General features: G+C 45.8%; 1 protein-coding gene across 1 annotated transcript in view; it reads right to left on the bottom strand.

Moving 5' to 3' along the window:
* Positions 1 to 17,542, bottom strand: part of LOC311233978 (cone cGMP-specific 3',5'-cyclic phosphodiesterase subunit alpha'-like) — a gene marked incomplete at both ends in the record, with an annotated part of 57,410 nt that overhangs the window by 1,212 nt on the left and 38,656 nt on the right. The window contains 5 exons of the mRNA XM_084321049.1: positions 2,071 to 2,218; positions 3,027 to 3,110; positions 6,765 to 6,839; positions 8,967 to 9,030; positions 12,892 to 12,999. Of these exons, the coding sequence (XP_084177175.1) occupies positions 2,071 to 2,218; positions 3,027 to 3,110; positions 6,765 to 6,839; positions 8,967 to 9,030; positions 12,892 to 12,999 (479 nt within the window). The remainder of the gene's footprint in view (positions 1 to 2,070; positions 2,219 to 3,026; positions 3,111 to 6,764; positions 6,840 to 8,966; positions 9,031 to 12,891; positions 13,000 to 17,542) is intronic.

Here is a 17,542-nt window from a genome sequence, read left to right as displayed (position 1 = left end):
TACAAGCAGTGTGCGAACCATACCATGGTCTTCGGGGGAGCTCATTGTTTTTCTTTCGGGGGGGGGGGATGCAAATTGAAATGCATGGCAAAAATAGCATTTATTGTCAGTATTTTAGAGACCACCCAAAAATTCACAAATCATGTTTTCTGGGGGGCTGATGTCTCATATAGGGCAGACATGTCTCCCCCAGCTCCCCCATGGTTTGCACCCTGGCTACAAGTACAACGCACGTTTAACTATGGTAGCCCGCCAGCTCTAATACAGCCAATGAAATGTTACCGTAGCTACTAGCTAGCAGAGGAGAAAAATGGGAGTCTGAGAGGCGCTGAGTTGAAAGACAATGCTAGGCGTTTATTCAACATCCAAGAAGGCTAACATACAACTGTGTTTACTAACTCCAACCGGGACTATTGCCGCTTTTCCACTGCATGTTATCAACTCGATTCGACTCCGGTAACGTTAGAGTCGAGAAGGTCAAAAGGTACCACACGCTAAATTGTCCGTGCGGATCCCCGAATCCATAGACAGTTCCAACTTCCGTGGTTGAATTACGTTAATCCACCACAGTTTCACAATTACTGTGTTGCACTCAATATTTAAATAATGTTAGTCTAAATAAATGTAGACAGACAATGTACGTATTTTAAAAATAGAATGAACAGAGCAGTGTTGTTTTGAAACAGTACAGTGTGTATGTGTGTTAGGTTGATTCATGCTGCATTTTATATTGATGGTCTTCTAATTTGTTTGTTTATTTATTTATTTATTTATTTATTATAACACAGTGACACTTTTCCTTTTGATAAGAAATCCAGCCATATTCCTTTCATTGTATTTAAAATACTGCACTTTAATTTCAAGCAAAACTAATCTTTCCATTAACTCATTGGACGCCACTCACGTATAAAGTTGGGTTAACTCGCCATCGCTTGAGCGCCAAACCCGAGAAAAGTCGGGTTTTCTATCGTTATTTATTTTATTCGATATTCCCCTTCATAATCCATCGAGGGAGCCTGTGTTATCATAGGGAATGAGTCTGAGATCACAAACGTCCAATACCGCCACCTGCCGCCTTGCGGCCGGTATTGCACATCCTTGGAAACTCTCTGGCTTGGCCTGTACGTCGATCTAAAAAGTCCGGTCCGTATGCCGTTGGTGACAATCAGAGCATAAAAAAAACGAACCCCCCCCCCCACCCTTTCACGCATTCATGATGAAACATACTGTAATACCGATAATATAGCATTGATTTCAGATTGATTGTTGATATATGCGAGAAACGCCACGGTTTCTAGTGAAATGCACTAAACGCTGCATAGCAGCGTTTTCTGGGATTACACAGGATTACTCTAAAACTTTACTCATATTCACCACGGTATAAAACGGGAATGTATAAATTAATTAAAAAAAAATATTCACAAATTGAACGATAGATACTCTATGTCAAATGGGCAATAGTTTTATATCCATTGCTATGATATAAAATATAGTTTGAGCCCTGCAAACACCGCCATGTATCCCTATTCTTTAAAGCGGTGGCGTTCTTACCACATAAACCTCTAGGCGCGGATTGAGTTAAGAACTGACAATCAGGGAATTTAAACATTGTTGACATTGTTTTTTTGTGTTTATTTTAAAGAAAGGAAAGTCTAATGCTGGTTGAGCATATGCATACTTTGTTGATAGCCTTTGTCTATAATGTGGCCACAAAAATAGAAAGGTTTAATTATTTAGTTTGTTTGCACTAAGTTAATACTTTGACAAATGTAGCCTATATTTTCAGTTCGGTCTTTGTGTGCAAAACATTATTTAAGGCAAACCGCTGTAAACCTTTTTTTTCAAATAAATTTCAATGTTTACATTTTTGGAGTGTTACATTTTTTTGACCCCAAAAACGTGATGCGAACCGAACCGTGGATTTTGTGAACCGTTCCACCCCTAATGTATATGTATATTACATAGTATATATATGATATAGTATGACACGTATATGACATAGTATGTATATGTATATGACATAGTATATACGATATAGTATGACACCTATATGACACTGGTTCCGCTCACCTTGGCCCCCACCCTCCAGCCTCTTCTTCTCGTCTTCGATGACCTTCATCTTGGCCTCGTACACGTCGGCCAACGCACGCCACTCTTTCCTGTTGTTGTTCAGACCATCAAACATGGGCTGTATCTCTGGGTGGAACCTGGAGAACTCCTGGAGCCATGGAGGGAGGGAGGGAGGGAGGGAGGGAGGGAGGGAGGGAGGGAGGGAGGGAGGGAGGGAGGGAGGGAGGGAGGGAGGGAGGGAGGGAGGGAGGGAGGGAGGGAGGGAGGGAGGGAGGGAGAGGGAGAGGGAGAGGGAGGGAGGGAGGGAGGGAGGGAGGGAGGGAGGGAGGGAGGGAGGGAGGGAGGGAGGGAGGGAGGGAGGGAGGGAGGGAGGGAGGGAGAGGAGGGAGGGAGGGAGGGAGGGAGAGGGGGAGGGAGGGAGGGAGGGAGGGAGGGAGGGAGGGAGGGAGGGGGAGGGAGAGGGAGAGGGAGGGAGGGAGGGAGGGAGGGAGGGAGGGAGGGAGGGAGGGAGGGAGGGAGGGAGGGAGGGAGGGAGGGAGGGAGGGAGGGAGGGAGGGAGGGAGGGAGAGGAGAGTGTGAGAGAGAGAGAGTGAGAGAGAGGAGAGTGTGAGAGAGGAGAGTGTAAGAGAGAGTAATTTGTAGAACAAATTCTATTTTAGTTTGCTCTGTTTAGTGCAGAATAAACTACATTCTGGACTATAAACCGTTCTCATTATCTTGCATTTTCTCCGCAAAGCACTTTTCTTCAAAACACGTCTTGCTTGAATTTCTAACGCCCTGCATTATTGTTAGGTGTCTATTTACTGGATTTACAGAAACATTGTGTAAGAAAACGATATAGAGATCTTTTCAATAAGAGATATTTTAATTGATGCCATGGTCCACTTGGTGTGTCCTAAAGCAGGAAAACACACAGTACTGTAAACTGTAAACATTATTAGTATCTTTCAGCTCACCTTGTAGACAAAGGAGCAGACAAAGTCAATGAAGCCACACTGCATCTTGGGTAACTCTTCTGAGTGGTTCCTGTCCATCATGGGCTGAGGTGGGAGAAGGGAGTTATGGGGTTAATGCAGGGAGGGGGGGGGGGGGGGGGGGCTGCAACCAGAGACTAACACATACAGTACAGGCAGATACATCCACAGGAATGATTTCCGTCTGTAGCGTGGTAGTGAAAGGGTTAACCTTCTGTAGTGTGGTAGTGAAAGGTTAACCTTCTGTAGTGTGGTAGTGAAAGGGTTAACCGTCTGTAGTGTGGTAGTGAAACGGTTAACATTCTGTAGTGTGGTAGTGAAAGAGTTAACCTTCCCACCCACCTACCCCCTCCTAATGTACAGTCTCCTCCCCATCGTATGTATATATTTTCTGTTAGGATCTCTGTTAAACAATACTGTATATTTGTATATCTTGTATGTCACAAATGTAACAGTACTATATACCTGTATGCCATGTATGTCATAAATGTCATGATATATATCTGTATATCTGTATGTCGTGTATGTCATAAATGTCACTATGAATTGAAAATGGGACCCCTGATGTAAACAAGACGAAAGTCTTTCTCTGGTCTGCATCAATTGTGTGTATTGAGCCGTACTGTATTGTACCCATTCCCCAATCTGTTAATAAAGTTTTCAATAAATCAATCAATGGTAGTGAAAGGGTTAACCCTTTGTCGTGTAGCAGTGAAAGGGTTAACCTTCTGTAGTGTGGTAGTGAAAGGGTTAACCTTCTGTAGTGTGGCAGTGAAAGGGTTAACCCTTTGTCGTGTGGCAGTGAACGGGTTAACCTTCTGTATTGTCGCAGTGAAAGGGTAGTGTGGTAGTGAAAGGGTTAACCTGCTCTATTGTCACAGTGAAAGGTTAACCTTCTGTAGTGCGGCAGTGAAACGGTTAACCCTTCTGTCGTGTGGCAGTGAAAGGGGTAACCTTCTGTCGTGCGGCAGTGAAAGGGTTAACCCTTTGGTAGTGTGGCAGTGCAGGGGTTAACCTTCTGTCGTGCGGCAGTGAAAGGGTTAACCCTTTGGTAGTGTGGCAGTGCAGGGGTTAACATTCTGTAGTGCGGTAGTGAAACGGTTAACCCTTCTGTAGTGTGGCAGTGCAGGGGTTAACATTCTGTCGTGCGGTAGTGAAACGGTTAACCCTTTGGTAGTGTGGCAGTGCAGGGGTTAACATGCTGTCGTGCGGTAGTGAAACGGTTAACCCTTCTGTAGTGTGGCAGTGCAGGGGTTAACATTCTGTCGTGCGGTAGTGAAACGGTCAACCCTTTGGTAGTGTGGCAGTGCAGGGGTTAACATGCTGTCGTGCGGTAGTGAAACGGTTAACCCTTCGGTAGTGTGGCAGTGAAAGGGTTAACCTTCTGTCGTGCAGCAGTGAAACGGTTAACCCTTCGGTAGTGTAGCAGTGAAAGGGTTAACCTTCTGTCGTGCGGTAGTGAAACGGTTAACCCTTCTGTAGTGTGGCAGTGAAAGGGTTAACCTTCTGTCGTGCGGTAGTGAAACGGTTAACCCTTCTGTAGTGTGGCAGTGAAAGGGTTAACCATTTGTCGTGTGGCAGTGAACGGGTTAACCTTCTGTATTGTCGCAGTGAAAGGGTAGTGTGGTAGTGAAAGGGTTAACCTGCTCTATTGTCACAGTGAAAGGTTAACCTTCTGTAGTGTGGTAGTGAAACGGTTAACCCTTCTGTCGTGTGGCAGTGAAAGGGTTAACATTCTGTAGTGCGGCAGTGAAACGGTTAACCCTTCTGTCGTGTGGCAGTGAACGGGGTAACCTTCTGTCGTGCGGCAGTGAAAGGGTTAACCCTTTGGTAGTGTGGCAGTGCAGGGGTTAACCTTCTGTCGTGCGGCAGTGAAAGGGTTAACCCTTTGGTAGTGTGGCAGTGCAGGGGTTAACATTCTGTAGTGCGGTAGTGAAACGGTTAACCTTCTGTAGTGTGGCAGTGCAGGGGTTAACATTCTGTCGTGCGGTAGTGAAACGGTTAACCCTTTGGTAGTGTGGCAGTGCAGGGGTTAACATGCTGTCGTGCGGTAGTGAAACGGTTGACCCTTCGGTAGTGTGGCAGTGAAAGGGTTAACCTTCTGTCGTGCGGCAGTGAAACGGTTAACCCTTCGGTAGTGTAGCAGTGAAAGGGTTAACCTTCTGTCGTGCGGTAGTGAAACGGTTAACCCTTCTGTAGTGTGGCAATGAAAGGGTTAACCTTCTGTCGTGCGGTAGTGAAACGGTTAACCCTTCTGTCATGCGGTAGTGAAACGGTTAACCCTTGTGTAGTGTGGCAGTGAAAGGGTTAACCCTTTGTCGTGTGGTAGTGAAAGGGTTAACCTGCTCTATTGTCACAGTGAAAGGTTAACCTTCTGTAGTGTGGTAGTGAAACGGTTAACCCTTCTGTCGTGTGGCAGTGAAAGGGTTAACCTTCTGTCGTGCGGCAGTGAAAGGGTTAACCCTTTGGTAGTGTGGCAGTGCAGGGGTTAACCTTCTGTCGTGCGGCAGTGAAAGGGTTAACGCTTTGGTAGTGTGGCAGTGCAGGGGTTAACATTCTGTAGTGCGGTTGTGAAACGGTTAACCCTTCTGTAGTGTGGCAGTGCAGGGGTTAACATGCTGTCGTGCGGTAGTGAAACGGTTAACCCTTCGGTAGTGTGGCAGTGAAAGGGTTAAGCTTCTGTCGTGCGGTAGTGAAACGGTTAACCCTTCTGTAGTGTGGCAGTGCAGGGGTTAACATTCTGTCGTGCGGTAGTGAAACGGGTAACCCTTTGGTAGTGTGGCAGTGCAGGGGTTAACATTCTGTCGTGCGGTAGTGAAACGGTTAACCCTTCGGTAGTGTGGCAGTGAAAGGGTTAAGCTTCTGTCGTGCGGTAGTGAAACGGTTAACCCTTCGGTAGTGTGGCAGTGAAAGGGTTAAGCTTCTGTCGTGCGGTAGTGAAACGGTTAACCCTTCGGTAGTGTGGCAGTGAAAGGGTTAAGCTTCTGTCGTGCGGCAGTGAAAGGGTTAACCCTTCGGTCGTGTGGCAGTGAAAGGGTTAAGCTTCTGTCGTGCGGCAGTGAAAGGGTTAACCCTTTGGTAGTGTGGCAGTGCAGGGGTTAACCTTCTGTCGTGCGGCAGTGAAAGGGTTAACGCTTTGGTAGTGTGGCAGTGCAGGGGTTAACATTCTGTAGTGCGGTTGTGAAACGGTTAACCCTTCTGTAGTGTGGCAGTGCAGGGGTTAACATGCTGTCGTGCGGTAGTGAAACGGTTAACCCTTCGGTAGTGTGGCAGTGAAAGGGTTAAGCTTCTGTCGTGCGGTAGTGAAACGGTTAACCCTTCTGTAGTGTGGCAGTGCAGGGGTTAACATTCTGTCGTGCGGTAGTGAAACGGGTAACCCGTTGGTAGTGTGGCAGTGCAGGGGTTAACATTCTGTCGTGCGGTAGTGAAACGGTTAACCCTTCGGTAGTGTGGCAGTGAAAGGGTTAAGCTTCTGTCGTGCGGTAGTGAAACGGTTAACCCTTCGGTAGTGTGGCAGTGAAAGGGTTAAGCTTCTGTCGTGCGGTAGTGAAACGGTTAACCCTTCGGTAGTGTGGCAGTGAAAGGGTTAAGCTTCTGTCGTGCGGCAGTGAAAGGGTTAACCCTTCGGTCGTGTGGCAGTGAAAGGGTTAAGCTTCTGTCGTGCGGTAGTGAAACGGTTAACCCTTCGGTAGTGTGGCAGTGAAAGGGTTAAGCTCTTACAATGGGCTGCTGTTCAAGAACATTCCTCTCCAGGTCTCCCTGCTCCCAGAACTCAGCGGCCACCATCAGGGCCACCTAGGAGAGAAGCAACAGGACTCCTTGAGTCTACACCACATAGTATGTGACATCTATACCACATAGTATATATATGACATAGTATGTATATGACATAGTATAATGACATGTATGACATAGGATGTATGTATATGACATAGTACAATGACATGTATGACATAGGATGTATGTATATGACATAGTATGTATATATGTATATGACATAGTACAATGACATGTATGACATAGTATGTATATGACATAGTATGTGTATATGTGTATATGACATAGTATGTATATGACATAGTATGTATGTATATGACATAGTATGTATATGACATAGTACCATGACATGTATGACATAGTATGTATGTGACATAGTATGTATGTATATGACATAGCATGTATATGTATATGACATAGTACAATGACATGTATGACATAGTATGTATGACATAGTTTGTGTATATGTATATGACATAGTGTATGACATAGTATGTATATGACATGGTACAGTATATGACACTATGTATATGTATATGACATATTATATATGATATAGTATGACACATATATGACATTGTATATAACATTGTATGTATGTATGTATGTATGTATGTATGTATGTATGTATGTGTGTGTGTGTGTGTGTGTGTGTGTGTGTGTGTGTGTGTGTGTGTGTGTGTGTGTATGCATGTATGTATGTATGTATGTGTGTGTGTGTGTGTGTGTGTGTGTGTGTGTGTGTGTGTGTGTGTGTGTGTGTGTGTGTGTGTGTGTGTGTGTGTGTGTGTGTGTGTGTGTGTGTGTGTGTGTGTGTGTGTGTGTGTGTGTGTGTGTGTGTGTGTGTGTATTAGGCCTGACCTCGAATAGTCGACTCGGCAAACCGCCTCGGAGATTATTACGAAGAGGACAAAAGGTGGCGATCGATCCATAAGGTGCGTTTTCACCAGACTACGTTGGACTCAGCACTGCTGGTAAATCACACAAATACTTTAAAGTCAAACCGGCCGAGGAGGATGTAACGTTATCTGTTCACCGCGCCGACAGAGCGCCCCCTAGAGCCAACTGACGTTATTTATTTAAATTGTTCCTGTTCCTGTTCAGACACTTCGGAGGAAGAGCGGACGGGGTTGGTTTGTCGGACCTGCTGACCAAGGTAACGTAACTGTAAGGATTCAGGCACAATGTTCTATTTTACCGAACTCCAATATTGCTGACACGGGGAATACATTCCCTGAGATCCATAGATGTCCCTCGATACCAAGAACATGCTAATGGGCCTTGTAGAAGTGGAGCAATCTTCCATTTACTTAGGTATGTATTTTTAGGCGGATTTTCAGAAAATAGGGCTAGGGCTTAACATGATAAAAAATATCTAATATAAACATAAAGTAACATATAGGACACTATAAACATAAAGTATCATTTATTATCATTTTGTTTTATCGATGCCTTCTATATACTTTCCTTATGTGGTGTGATTTATTTAGTATTTCATGTTGTCTTGTAATAAATGTTCATTTAGAATCGAATCCTCGCATTCTAACGCAGTCTAATGTGTTATTGTTATTGTCACAATATACTATATTGTGAATAGAAAAATTGTATGTACAGTATGGTCATGCTACCTTTGACCTGGAAATATATAGGCGTCAGACGACGAGCAACAAGCACAAACTGCGCATGCTGCGAGCAATATCTCGCATTCTAGGAAATGAGTATGGATTACTTTGTAAACGCGACGCTTTTTAGCCTGGGATTGCGCAAGAACGAAGGTATGTCGAAATAAACGGTTTGTTCCCTGTTGGAGTATAAATATTGCCTTTGAAATGAGCCATAGTATTGTCTCCATACTGTAGCTATAATATAGAATATACGCTGGGTCTGCAAACATCTCCAAAATGGTCTGAAAAACGATGGACGCCAGGGAGTACAGATGGGGAAAACAGCGTGGCAGTCAATGAGTTAAGTACCCCCACAGCCCAAATGGAATGACTATCTGCTCATTTCGGCCAATCAAAGACTATACAAAACCTTAGTCGGGGACAGGCCTAGTATGTATATGTATATGATATAGTATGTACAGTATATGACATGTGTGTAAATGAAAATTGACACATTTCTCTATTTCGTGAGCATACTGACCTTGCTCTGGACCTCCCATGGTTTAGTGATGGCTGACAAGTCACACGCTGTCATCATCATTGCCCTGCAGGAGAGAGACAGGGGTCAAGAGGGCCGTCGAGAAAATGACCAGCAGCTTGAGTGTCTAAAGTTCACAAGGAAGGAGGAGCCTAAAGGTCAGGAGAGGCTCATTAGAGCGGGCGCTGAACAATAAGGCCAATCTGCTTTCCACAAAACTGGAGCGGATAGGGCGGCCGGGTAGCGCAGCGGACTAAGCGTCTGTCTACCACCACAGAGCCAGTGGGATCGAATCCGGCTGTGGTGCCTCCTCCGGCTTGGCCGACCGTCCATACTGACACAATTGGCAGTGTTAGAGGGTGGGAAACCCGGCGTGGGTGGGTCCTGGTCGTTGTAAAACAGCGACTCCTACAGTTCGGTCGGGGCACCTGCACAGCAAGGGAAGGATCTGGGAGAGGTAGTGTGACCTTCCACACGTTACACTCTCCCAGTGAGAGTCCGCGCTTCCAGGTGAAAAGAAGCGGTGGGCTGGCTAGTGGCTACACATGTGTCGGAGGAAGCATGTGGTAGTCTCCGCTCTCCCAGACCGACGGTAGGGGGTAGAGTGCGCAGCAGTGGCGGCCCGTGGATGCTTCGCCACTAGGGGCGCTATACCAAACATTTTGCAAACATGTACAGTACCACGCAACCGACTCATGGCAAGACGTGAGCGATTCGACTCACGCTCACGGCAATGAATCGGCTCTTATGAACGAGTCGCTCAGCTGTTACTACAACAACACACAACCAGTCAAATAAAGTATAGTCTAATTCACAACTTGAAACACAATATATAAATAGAAAAGTTAGAAACAAAACTCGCTCCGTCTCCAAACACACGCAGATCTCTCCCTCTCTCCTTCTCTCTCTCACACACAGCGCGCCGTGGAATCGATTCGTTACACAATCAGACCTATTATATACCAAGAATAACTTCAGTATGAGTACAGGGCTGTACACATATTTTGCATATCGCTGCTGTCGGGACAAAACCTCATAACTCCAAAAACCCAACTTTTCAGCAGATGAAAAAAACGAACACAGATTTGAGGGTGAATAGAGTTAGGAGGTTTAGACAGATGATCGGTTTAATGCTTTCCCATTGTTTAATCTTTGTAAAACCCACACACACATATGGAGGATGATCTACGGAGTTGATTTATATAATAAAAAGAAATTTCAAAAAATGGAGTTATGAGGTTTTGTCCCGACAGCAGCGATATTGTTAAACGAGCCAAGGCTAGCTATTAAACTATCGATATGAATCGAAAATCTGGGACCCTGATGTAAACAAGACAAACGTCTTTCTCTGGTCTGCATCCCCTTAACAATTGTGTGTATTGAGCCGTACTGTATTGTACCCATTCTGCAATCTGTTAATAAAGTTCTCATTCATTCATTCATTCAAACATAGACGATATTGAACAAGCCATAATCCACGTATTTTCAATCCAAAAGCGAGAGAGAGAGAGACTCACTGTTTAGTTGACACGTCCAGGGCAGGAGGGCTTGCCTTGATAAAGTAGTGTATAATATAATCCACTGTTGATGTATTCCAGACCACTGTCCACTGTGTCCAGACTGCATCCGCCATATAGCTTGTTAGCCAAGTGTTAGCTTGTTAGCAGAAGCACCACACAACACAAGTACTTCATTCCTTTGTCCATTTCCGCTCGAACAGACTGCAAACTACCTGGCGTTCTATCGCCATGCTCTAAGACAAACTCTAACCTTAACCAACTTTGAAAGAGTGCCTAAGCTTAACAGTCTAAAGAACTTGCAGTCACGGCACGCTATAAGACAAACAGCTGCCTGCATCTCACAACAACACAACCAACGGACCAACCTAGGAATAAGCTAGAATGAATAATGATAATAATAATAATAATAATGAAAGACCCCCACCACCCCAATAACAGCCTGTTCCAGCTGCTGAGGTCAGGCAGACGCCTGCGAACTCCAGCTACTAGGACGGAGAGGCTTAGGCTAAGCTTCTTCCCCCAGGCCATCAGAGCCTTGAACAATGAACATTGAGAGACACAGAAACTGAACTATCCACACACAAGCACATACACGACACGCACGCTGAGCACGCTCACACACTAGCAGCCACTTTAACACTCATGCCGCACACACGCACACTTATGGCCAGAGGAAAGGCCACTTAAAGTAGTATAGCATCAGGAACAGTGTATTGCACTACTAAAGCTACCTAGCATGTCCTATATGCTCTGTAAATACTAATGTACAGATACCGAGATGGCACACCATGTACCTGTTTATTGCACTGTTTTATTGGATTCTATTAATATGTTGTACCACTGTATTTTATTGGATTCTATTATATGTTGTACCACTGTATTGCACATCGTCGCGGGCAAGACCAGCCGCATTTCATTGTATACCTGTATGCCGTGACAATTAAAACTCTTGACTTGACTTGACTTGACTTGAATTGGAACATTAGAAATTGGATTCGGCCAATCAGAGATCGTCTCTGTGAAATTCTGCTACGGAAAAAAATACTGGCGTCGGCCAATCAGAGAGCGTCTCCGCGAAATGCGGCTACAGAAATTCTTGACGCTACTGGCTAGACCGCTTCAAATCGCGCCCGGATTCCAACATAATAGTCATATTTCAACGCACAACGCGTTATGCACTGATTGGCTGTGACGGATACAGCGATCAAACTGTGACGCGCACTCAGAGCGCTATCGCGTCTAGCCCGGGCCGAGAAATACGAAAAAATTTAAAAAATTAAAAAAAACGTCACTTCCTGCTCAGGAAAACGAGAGTTTTTTTATTTTAGATAATAACGTTATATTGTGCATTGGAAATACAAACATACTTAAAATGAGTAAATATTATTCATTTTAAACATGTTTATATTATTTATAGGGCTATAAAACAAAAAACTAAAAAGTTTTATTTTCTTCTTCTCTGATTTAACAGCAGGTGGGGCGGCGCCCGTGCGCCCCTAGTGGCAGAGCCGCCACTGGTGCGCAGCGACCTGGAAGGGGATCGGGAATTGGCATAACGACTAACATTGGGATGGGGAGAAAAACGGAAAAAGAAGGGGGAAAAAGATTATTAAAAAAAAAATACAAAAAAACTGGAGCGGATAGAAAGGAGTCATCTCTCCTTCAGTACTCTACACTATAAGATGGCTGCCAAGTAGCCTACACTATAAGATGGCTGCCAAGTACCCTACACTATAAGATGGCTGCCAAGTACCCTACACTATAAGATGGCTGCCAAGTACCCTACACTATAAGATGGCTGCCAAGTAGCCTACACTATAAGATGGCTGCCAAGTAGCCTACACTATAAGATGGCTGCCAAGTAGCCTACACTATAAGATGGCTGCCAAGTAGCCTACACTATAAGATGGCTGCCAAGTACCCTACACTATAAGCTGGCTGCCAAGTAATCTACACTATAAAATGGCTGCCAAGTAATCTACACTATAAGATGGCTGCCAAGTAATCTACACTATAAGATGGCTGCCAAGTAACCTACACTATAAGATGGCTGCCAAGTACCCTACACTATAAGATGGCTGCCAAGTACCCTACACTATAAGATGGCTGCCAAGTAATCTACACTATAAGATGGCTGCCAAGTAATCTACACTATAAGATGGCTGCCAAGTAATCTACACTATAAGATGGCTGCCAAGTAGCCTACACTAGTGAATTTTGCTCCAGTAACTTCCTTTTTGATAAAAAATACTTCTAGTTATACTACTGTGTGCCATAGAGTCAGAGGAGGATATGCTTGATGGCAGACAGGTCAGTATTATGGGATGTTGAATGTGCATTTCCTATTTTGGTCTCAGTCAATCTGAACCTCTGCTTCATCTCAATAGATTCATGGGTTGTTGACTTACATGATGATCTCCTTCCTGACTGCGTTGTTGGAGATGTGGGCGATTCTATCCTTCTCCTCTGGCATTGGTTCTACGGCTTCCACAATCTTCTGGAACAATGACCTCTTCCTGAAGGGAGAAGACCAGACAACGTTACAGAAGTGCCAGTGCTCGGGCCGTTCATGTCAAGTCAAGTCTATTTTATTTATATAGCACATTTTAAACAACAGCAGTTGACAAAGTTCTGAAAGATTTACACAAAATTCAAGATACGGGGCGGCTACGTGGTGCAGTGGGCAAGGCGCTCACCAAGAATACTGGAGACTGGGCTCGAACAGATTCGCCTCCCTGTTCGAGCCCAGCGCTCCACATTGCTTTCAGTTTAGCTGGTCGTCCGCACTAATACACATTGGCCGTATTAGGGGGAGGGAAAACTGATGGGTGGGGATCGGGCGTTGTGGACAGCGACTCCTACAGGTCGGTTGGTGCGCCTGCGCAGTAGAATCAGGAAGCGACAGGGGCGGGGCCCCTCCAAAAGCCCAGACCCCCGACGCTGAAAGATCGAGACGCGCGGGTGGAAAGATGCGACGGCTGTTACCTCGAGTATCGGAGGGGACTCGTGCTATGTATGACTAAGTCCACATTGCAGCCGGCTTGTGGGAGGCAAGAAACAGCGTTCATGACAGGGGAGGGTTGAATTGGACGATACGAAAATTGGGATGGGAGAAAAATAGAAAAGTGGATTAAAAAAAAAAAAAAATCAAGATACTATACTCAAACCATATCAAACAATTAAAACATATATACATTAAAATCACATTGAAACTAAGCGGATGCCCTATACAACGGATTTAGAAGGCCAGGCTGAATAGATGGGTTTTAAGCAGCGATTTAACCGCTTAAGCATTGGGCAAAAATGGGGCGATTTCTTGTTTTGTTTTTGACGATTGCATACCCAAAGTAAAAAAAAACAAAAAAACTAAAAAACAATGTATTATACTTATAGCACGTGCACAAGTCAGGTCTCTTTTGAAAGGTAACATTCTGAAGTTTCTTACACAATAAAGAACTAATGTACAGTACTATATAGTGCAAAGCAGAAATGGGATGAGGTACAATTTAGGTACAATTTACAGTAAGGTGTACGAGTTGTAGTGCAATCCTTCATCAATAAATATAAAGTGAGGGGAGTGGGTGCTACAGTGTGTTTGTTTAAAGTGGGTGTGTGCTATAAAGTGTGTGGAGTGGGTGCTACAGTGTGTTTGTTTAAAGTGAGTGTGTGCGTATGGATGTGTGTGCTATGTGCGTTTGATGGTTGTTGTGTAGTGTTGTTCATTGTTCGTTTAGCAGCCTGATGGCCTGGGGATAGAAGCTTCTTCTGAGTCTTTCTGTGCTCGCCTTGAGACTCCGGTATCGCTTGCCTGACCACAGCAGTTCAAAGAGGCAGTTGTTCGGGTGACTGGAGTCTTTAATGATTCTCTTAGCCTTGCCCTTGCAACGCTTGTTGTAAATGTTCTGGAGGGTGGGGAGCCCCCCTCCAATTGTGCGTTCGGCTGAACGTGTCACTCTTTGTAGTCTGCTTCGGTCTTGTGCAGTGCTATTCCCAAACCAGGAGGTGATGTTGCCAGTCAAGATGCTCTCTATTGTACATGAGTAGAAGTTCTTAAGGATCTTCTGACTGACTTGGAACTTTCTTAGGCGCCTGAGGAAGTAGAGGCGTTGTCGTGCCTTCTTCACAACACTGTCAATGTGTGTGGTCCATGTCAAGTCCTCGGATATGTAGGCTCCGAGGTACTTAAAGCTGTTGACTCTCTCAACCGGTGCCCCGTCGATGCTGAGGGGGCTGTAGTCCTTGACCCCCGACCTCCTGAAGTCCACAATCATCTCCTTTGTTTTGCTGACGTTCAGGGAGAGGCTGTTTTCCTGGCACCATCCCGCCAGGACCTTGACCTCTTCCAGGTAGGCCCTCTCGTCGTTGGCAGAGATCAGGCCCACCACCATTGTGTCGTCAGCAAATTTGATGATTGTATTGCTACTCCGCTGAGCCACACAGTCGTGTGTGTACAGGGAGTAGAGGAGGGGACTCAGAACACAGCCCTGGGGGGCCCCTATGTTGAGGGTGATGGATGAGGAGGTGCAGTTGCCTGCTCTCACCACCTGGGGTCTGCCCGTCAGGAAGTCCAAGACCCACTGGCACAGGTCATAGTTCAAGCCCAGGTCCCTGAGCTTGGCTATGAGTATGGAGGGGACTATGGTATTGAATGCCGAGCTGTAGTCGATGAATAGCATTCTCACATAGTTCCCCTGCCTCTTGTCCAGGTGTGATGCTGCTGTGTGCAGCACATGGGCTATGGCGTCCTCCGTGGACCTGTTGGGGCGGTATGCAAATTGCAGGGGGTCCATGTTGATGGGGAGGGAGGAGCAGATGTAGCCCTTTACTAGCTTCTCAAAGCACTTCATGGCTATGGAGGTGAGAGCTACAGGGCGGTAGTCGTTGAGGCAAGCAGGCTTGGATTTTTTGGGTACAGGGATAATAGTGGACTTCTTCAGGCAGGTGGGGATGACAGCCTGTTCTAAGGACAGGTTAAATATGTCAGTGAATACCGGGGCCAGTTGGTCGGCACAGACTTTTAGGACGCGGCCGGGGATGCCGTCCGGACCTGCTGCCTTCCTGATATTCACTTTTTTAAAGGTCCGCCTCACCTCATGCTCTGTTACCCTGAACACTGAGTCTCCATCAGCAGCAGACCCCCCCCCCCCCCCCCCCCATTGCCGTGGCTTGTGGGCTGGTGTTGTTATTACCAGCATCAAACCTCGCATAGAAGGTATTGAGGTCATTTGCTAAGGAGATGTCACTGTTCAGTTTGAGGGAGGCGCCTTTGTAGTCTGTCATCGTTTTGAGCCCCTGCCACATAGCTCTAGAGTCAGCCTGTTCAAACTGGAGTTCAATTTTATCCTTGTAGCGCCGTTTGGCCTCTGTCACAGTCCTCCTTACGTTGTATCGCGCCACCTTGTGGTCATTCATGTTGCCTGCCACTAGGCCGTCGTTGTATGCTTTGGTGCGCGCTCTCAGAGCTTCACGGACGGATTTGTCTACCCAGGGTTTTTGATTTGGGTAAGCTCTCATTTTGGTAGTGGGGATTGTTTCTTCCACCAAAGTACAAACATAGTCCAGCACTGTCTCCGTGTAGACATGAATGTTATCTGTGTCGCGGAACACGCTCCAGTCTGTGCAGTCAAACGCAGCCTGGAGTGTCTCCTCTGACGTCAAATCCCATTTCTGCACCTCTCGCGAGACTACGGGAGAGCTTTTGATTCTCTGTTTGTACTTTGGTAAAAGGAAAATGGACGCGTGATCTGATTTACCAAAGCCACTAGCAGAATGAGCCTTGTATCCACCCTTGAATTGCGTGTAACAGTGATCTAGGATGTTACCGCCTCTGGTGTTACAAGTCACATGCTGATAGAAGTCAGGTAAGAACTTTCTCAGATTGGCGCTATTGAAATCACCCAGCACTATGATGGCGGCGTTAACGTTCGCTGCCTGGAGTTTGTTTACCTCGTCGTGGAGCCTGGAGAGCGCGGCACTATTGCTGGCTTGCGGTGGAATATACACTCCGACCAGGATGATCGCCGTTAACTCCCTCGGGAGGAAGAAAGGACGACACTTGATGGTTATATATTCCAGGTCTGGGCAGCAGTGGTTCGATAATTCCTTCACGTTAGCTGGATCGCTCCAATTGTTGTTAAACATGAAGGCAATACCTCCTCCACGTTGTTTGCCGGACAATGCTGATCTGTCCTTGCGATGGATGAAGAAGTGATCGGCCGGTTGTATGGCGTGGTCTGGGACGTCCGGCGTCAGCCACGTCTCGGTGAAGCAGAGAACGTTACAGTCTCTAACGTCTCTTTGGTATTGAATCCTTGCTCGGATATCGTCCAGTTTATTGTCAATTGATTGTACATTGGCTAGCAATATACTGGGTAGTGGCGTTCGGTGTCGTCTGGATCTCAGCCTGTTACGGATCCCAGCTCTCTTCCCTCGCCGCCTGGATCCTTTGTTCCTGGGTTCAGGATCTGGTCCCATTGTTCTGAGAATTTCCAAAGGCCATTGCTGCGGTTCGGAAAGCTGATTCAGGGAGTAATCCAATCGGTAAGTTTCCCGTAATCCGATGTCTATAAGTGACTGACGGTCATACACATTAAATGCACCTACTGTTGGTACAGACAAAACTCTTAAAACTATAAATATTAACAAAAGTAAGCACAATCTCGACGGAGCGAACAGACAGGCGACCGGGCATAGCGGCGCCATCTTTTTGAAGTGCGCGCGAGTCGGGCCGTCCGATGCTTAAAGAGGTTAAAAGTGGCAAGTGACTGGGCAGACCTAATGTTAGCAGGTAGACTGTTCCAGACAGGGGCGGACCTAGCACATTTGGTGCTCTAGGCGAGGTTTACCACTGCGCCGCCCCCCCCCCCCCCCCCCCAGGGGCAAAAAAATTAAAATGTTTGTATATATATATATTTTCTTTTACAATTTTTTTATGTTGATTTAGAATTCGAATGTCAACATTATGAACGAAGCTTCGAACTATTCGGTACAGCCCTAGAATGTTTTGATATTGTCAATGATCTCACTTTTACTATAGGTGACTTTTACTGTGACTAACTG

Source organism: Notolepis coatsorum (assembly GCF_963971535.1).
Source record: "Notolepis coatsorum genome assembly, chromosome: 9".
Taxonomy (NCBI): Eukaryota; Metazoa; Chordata; class Actinopteri; order Aulopiformes; family Paralepididae; genus Notolepis; species Notolepis coatsorum.
This window is presented reverse-complemented; position numbering and strand designations above follow the sequence as displayed.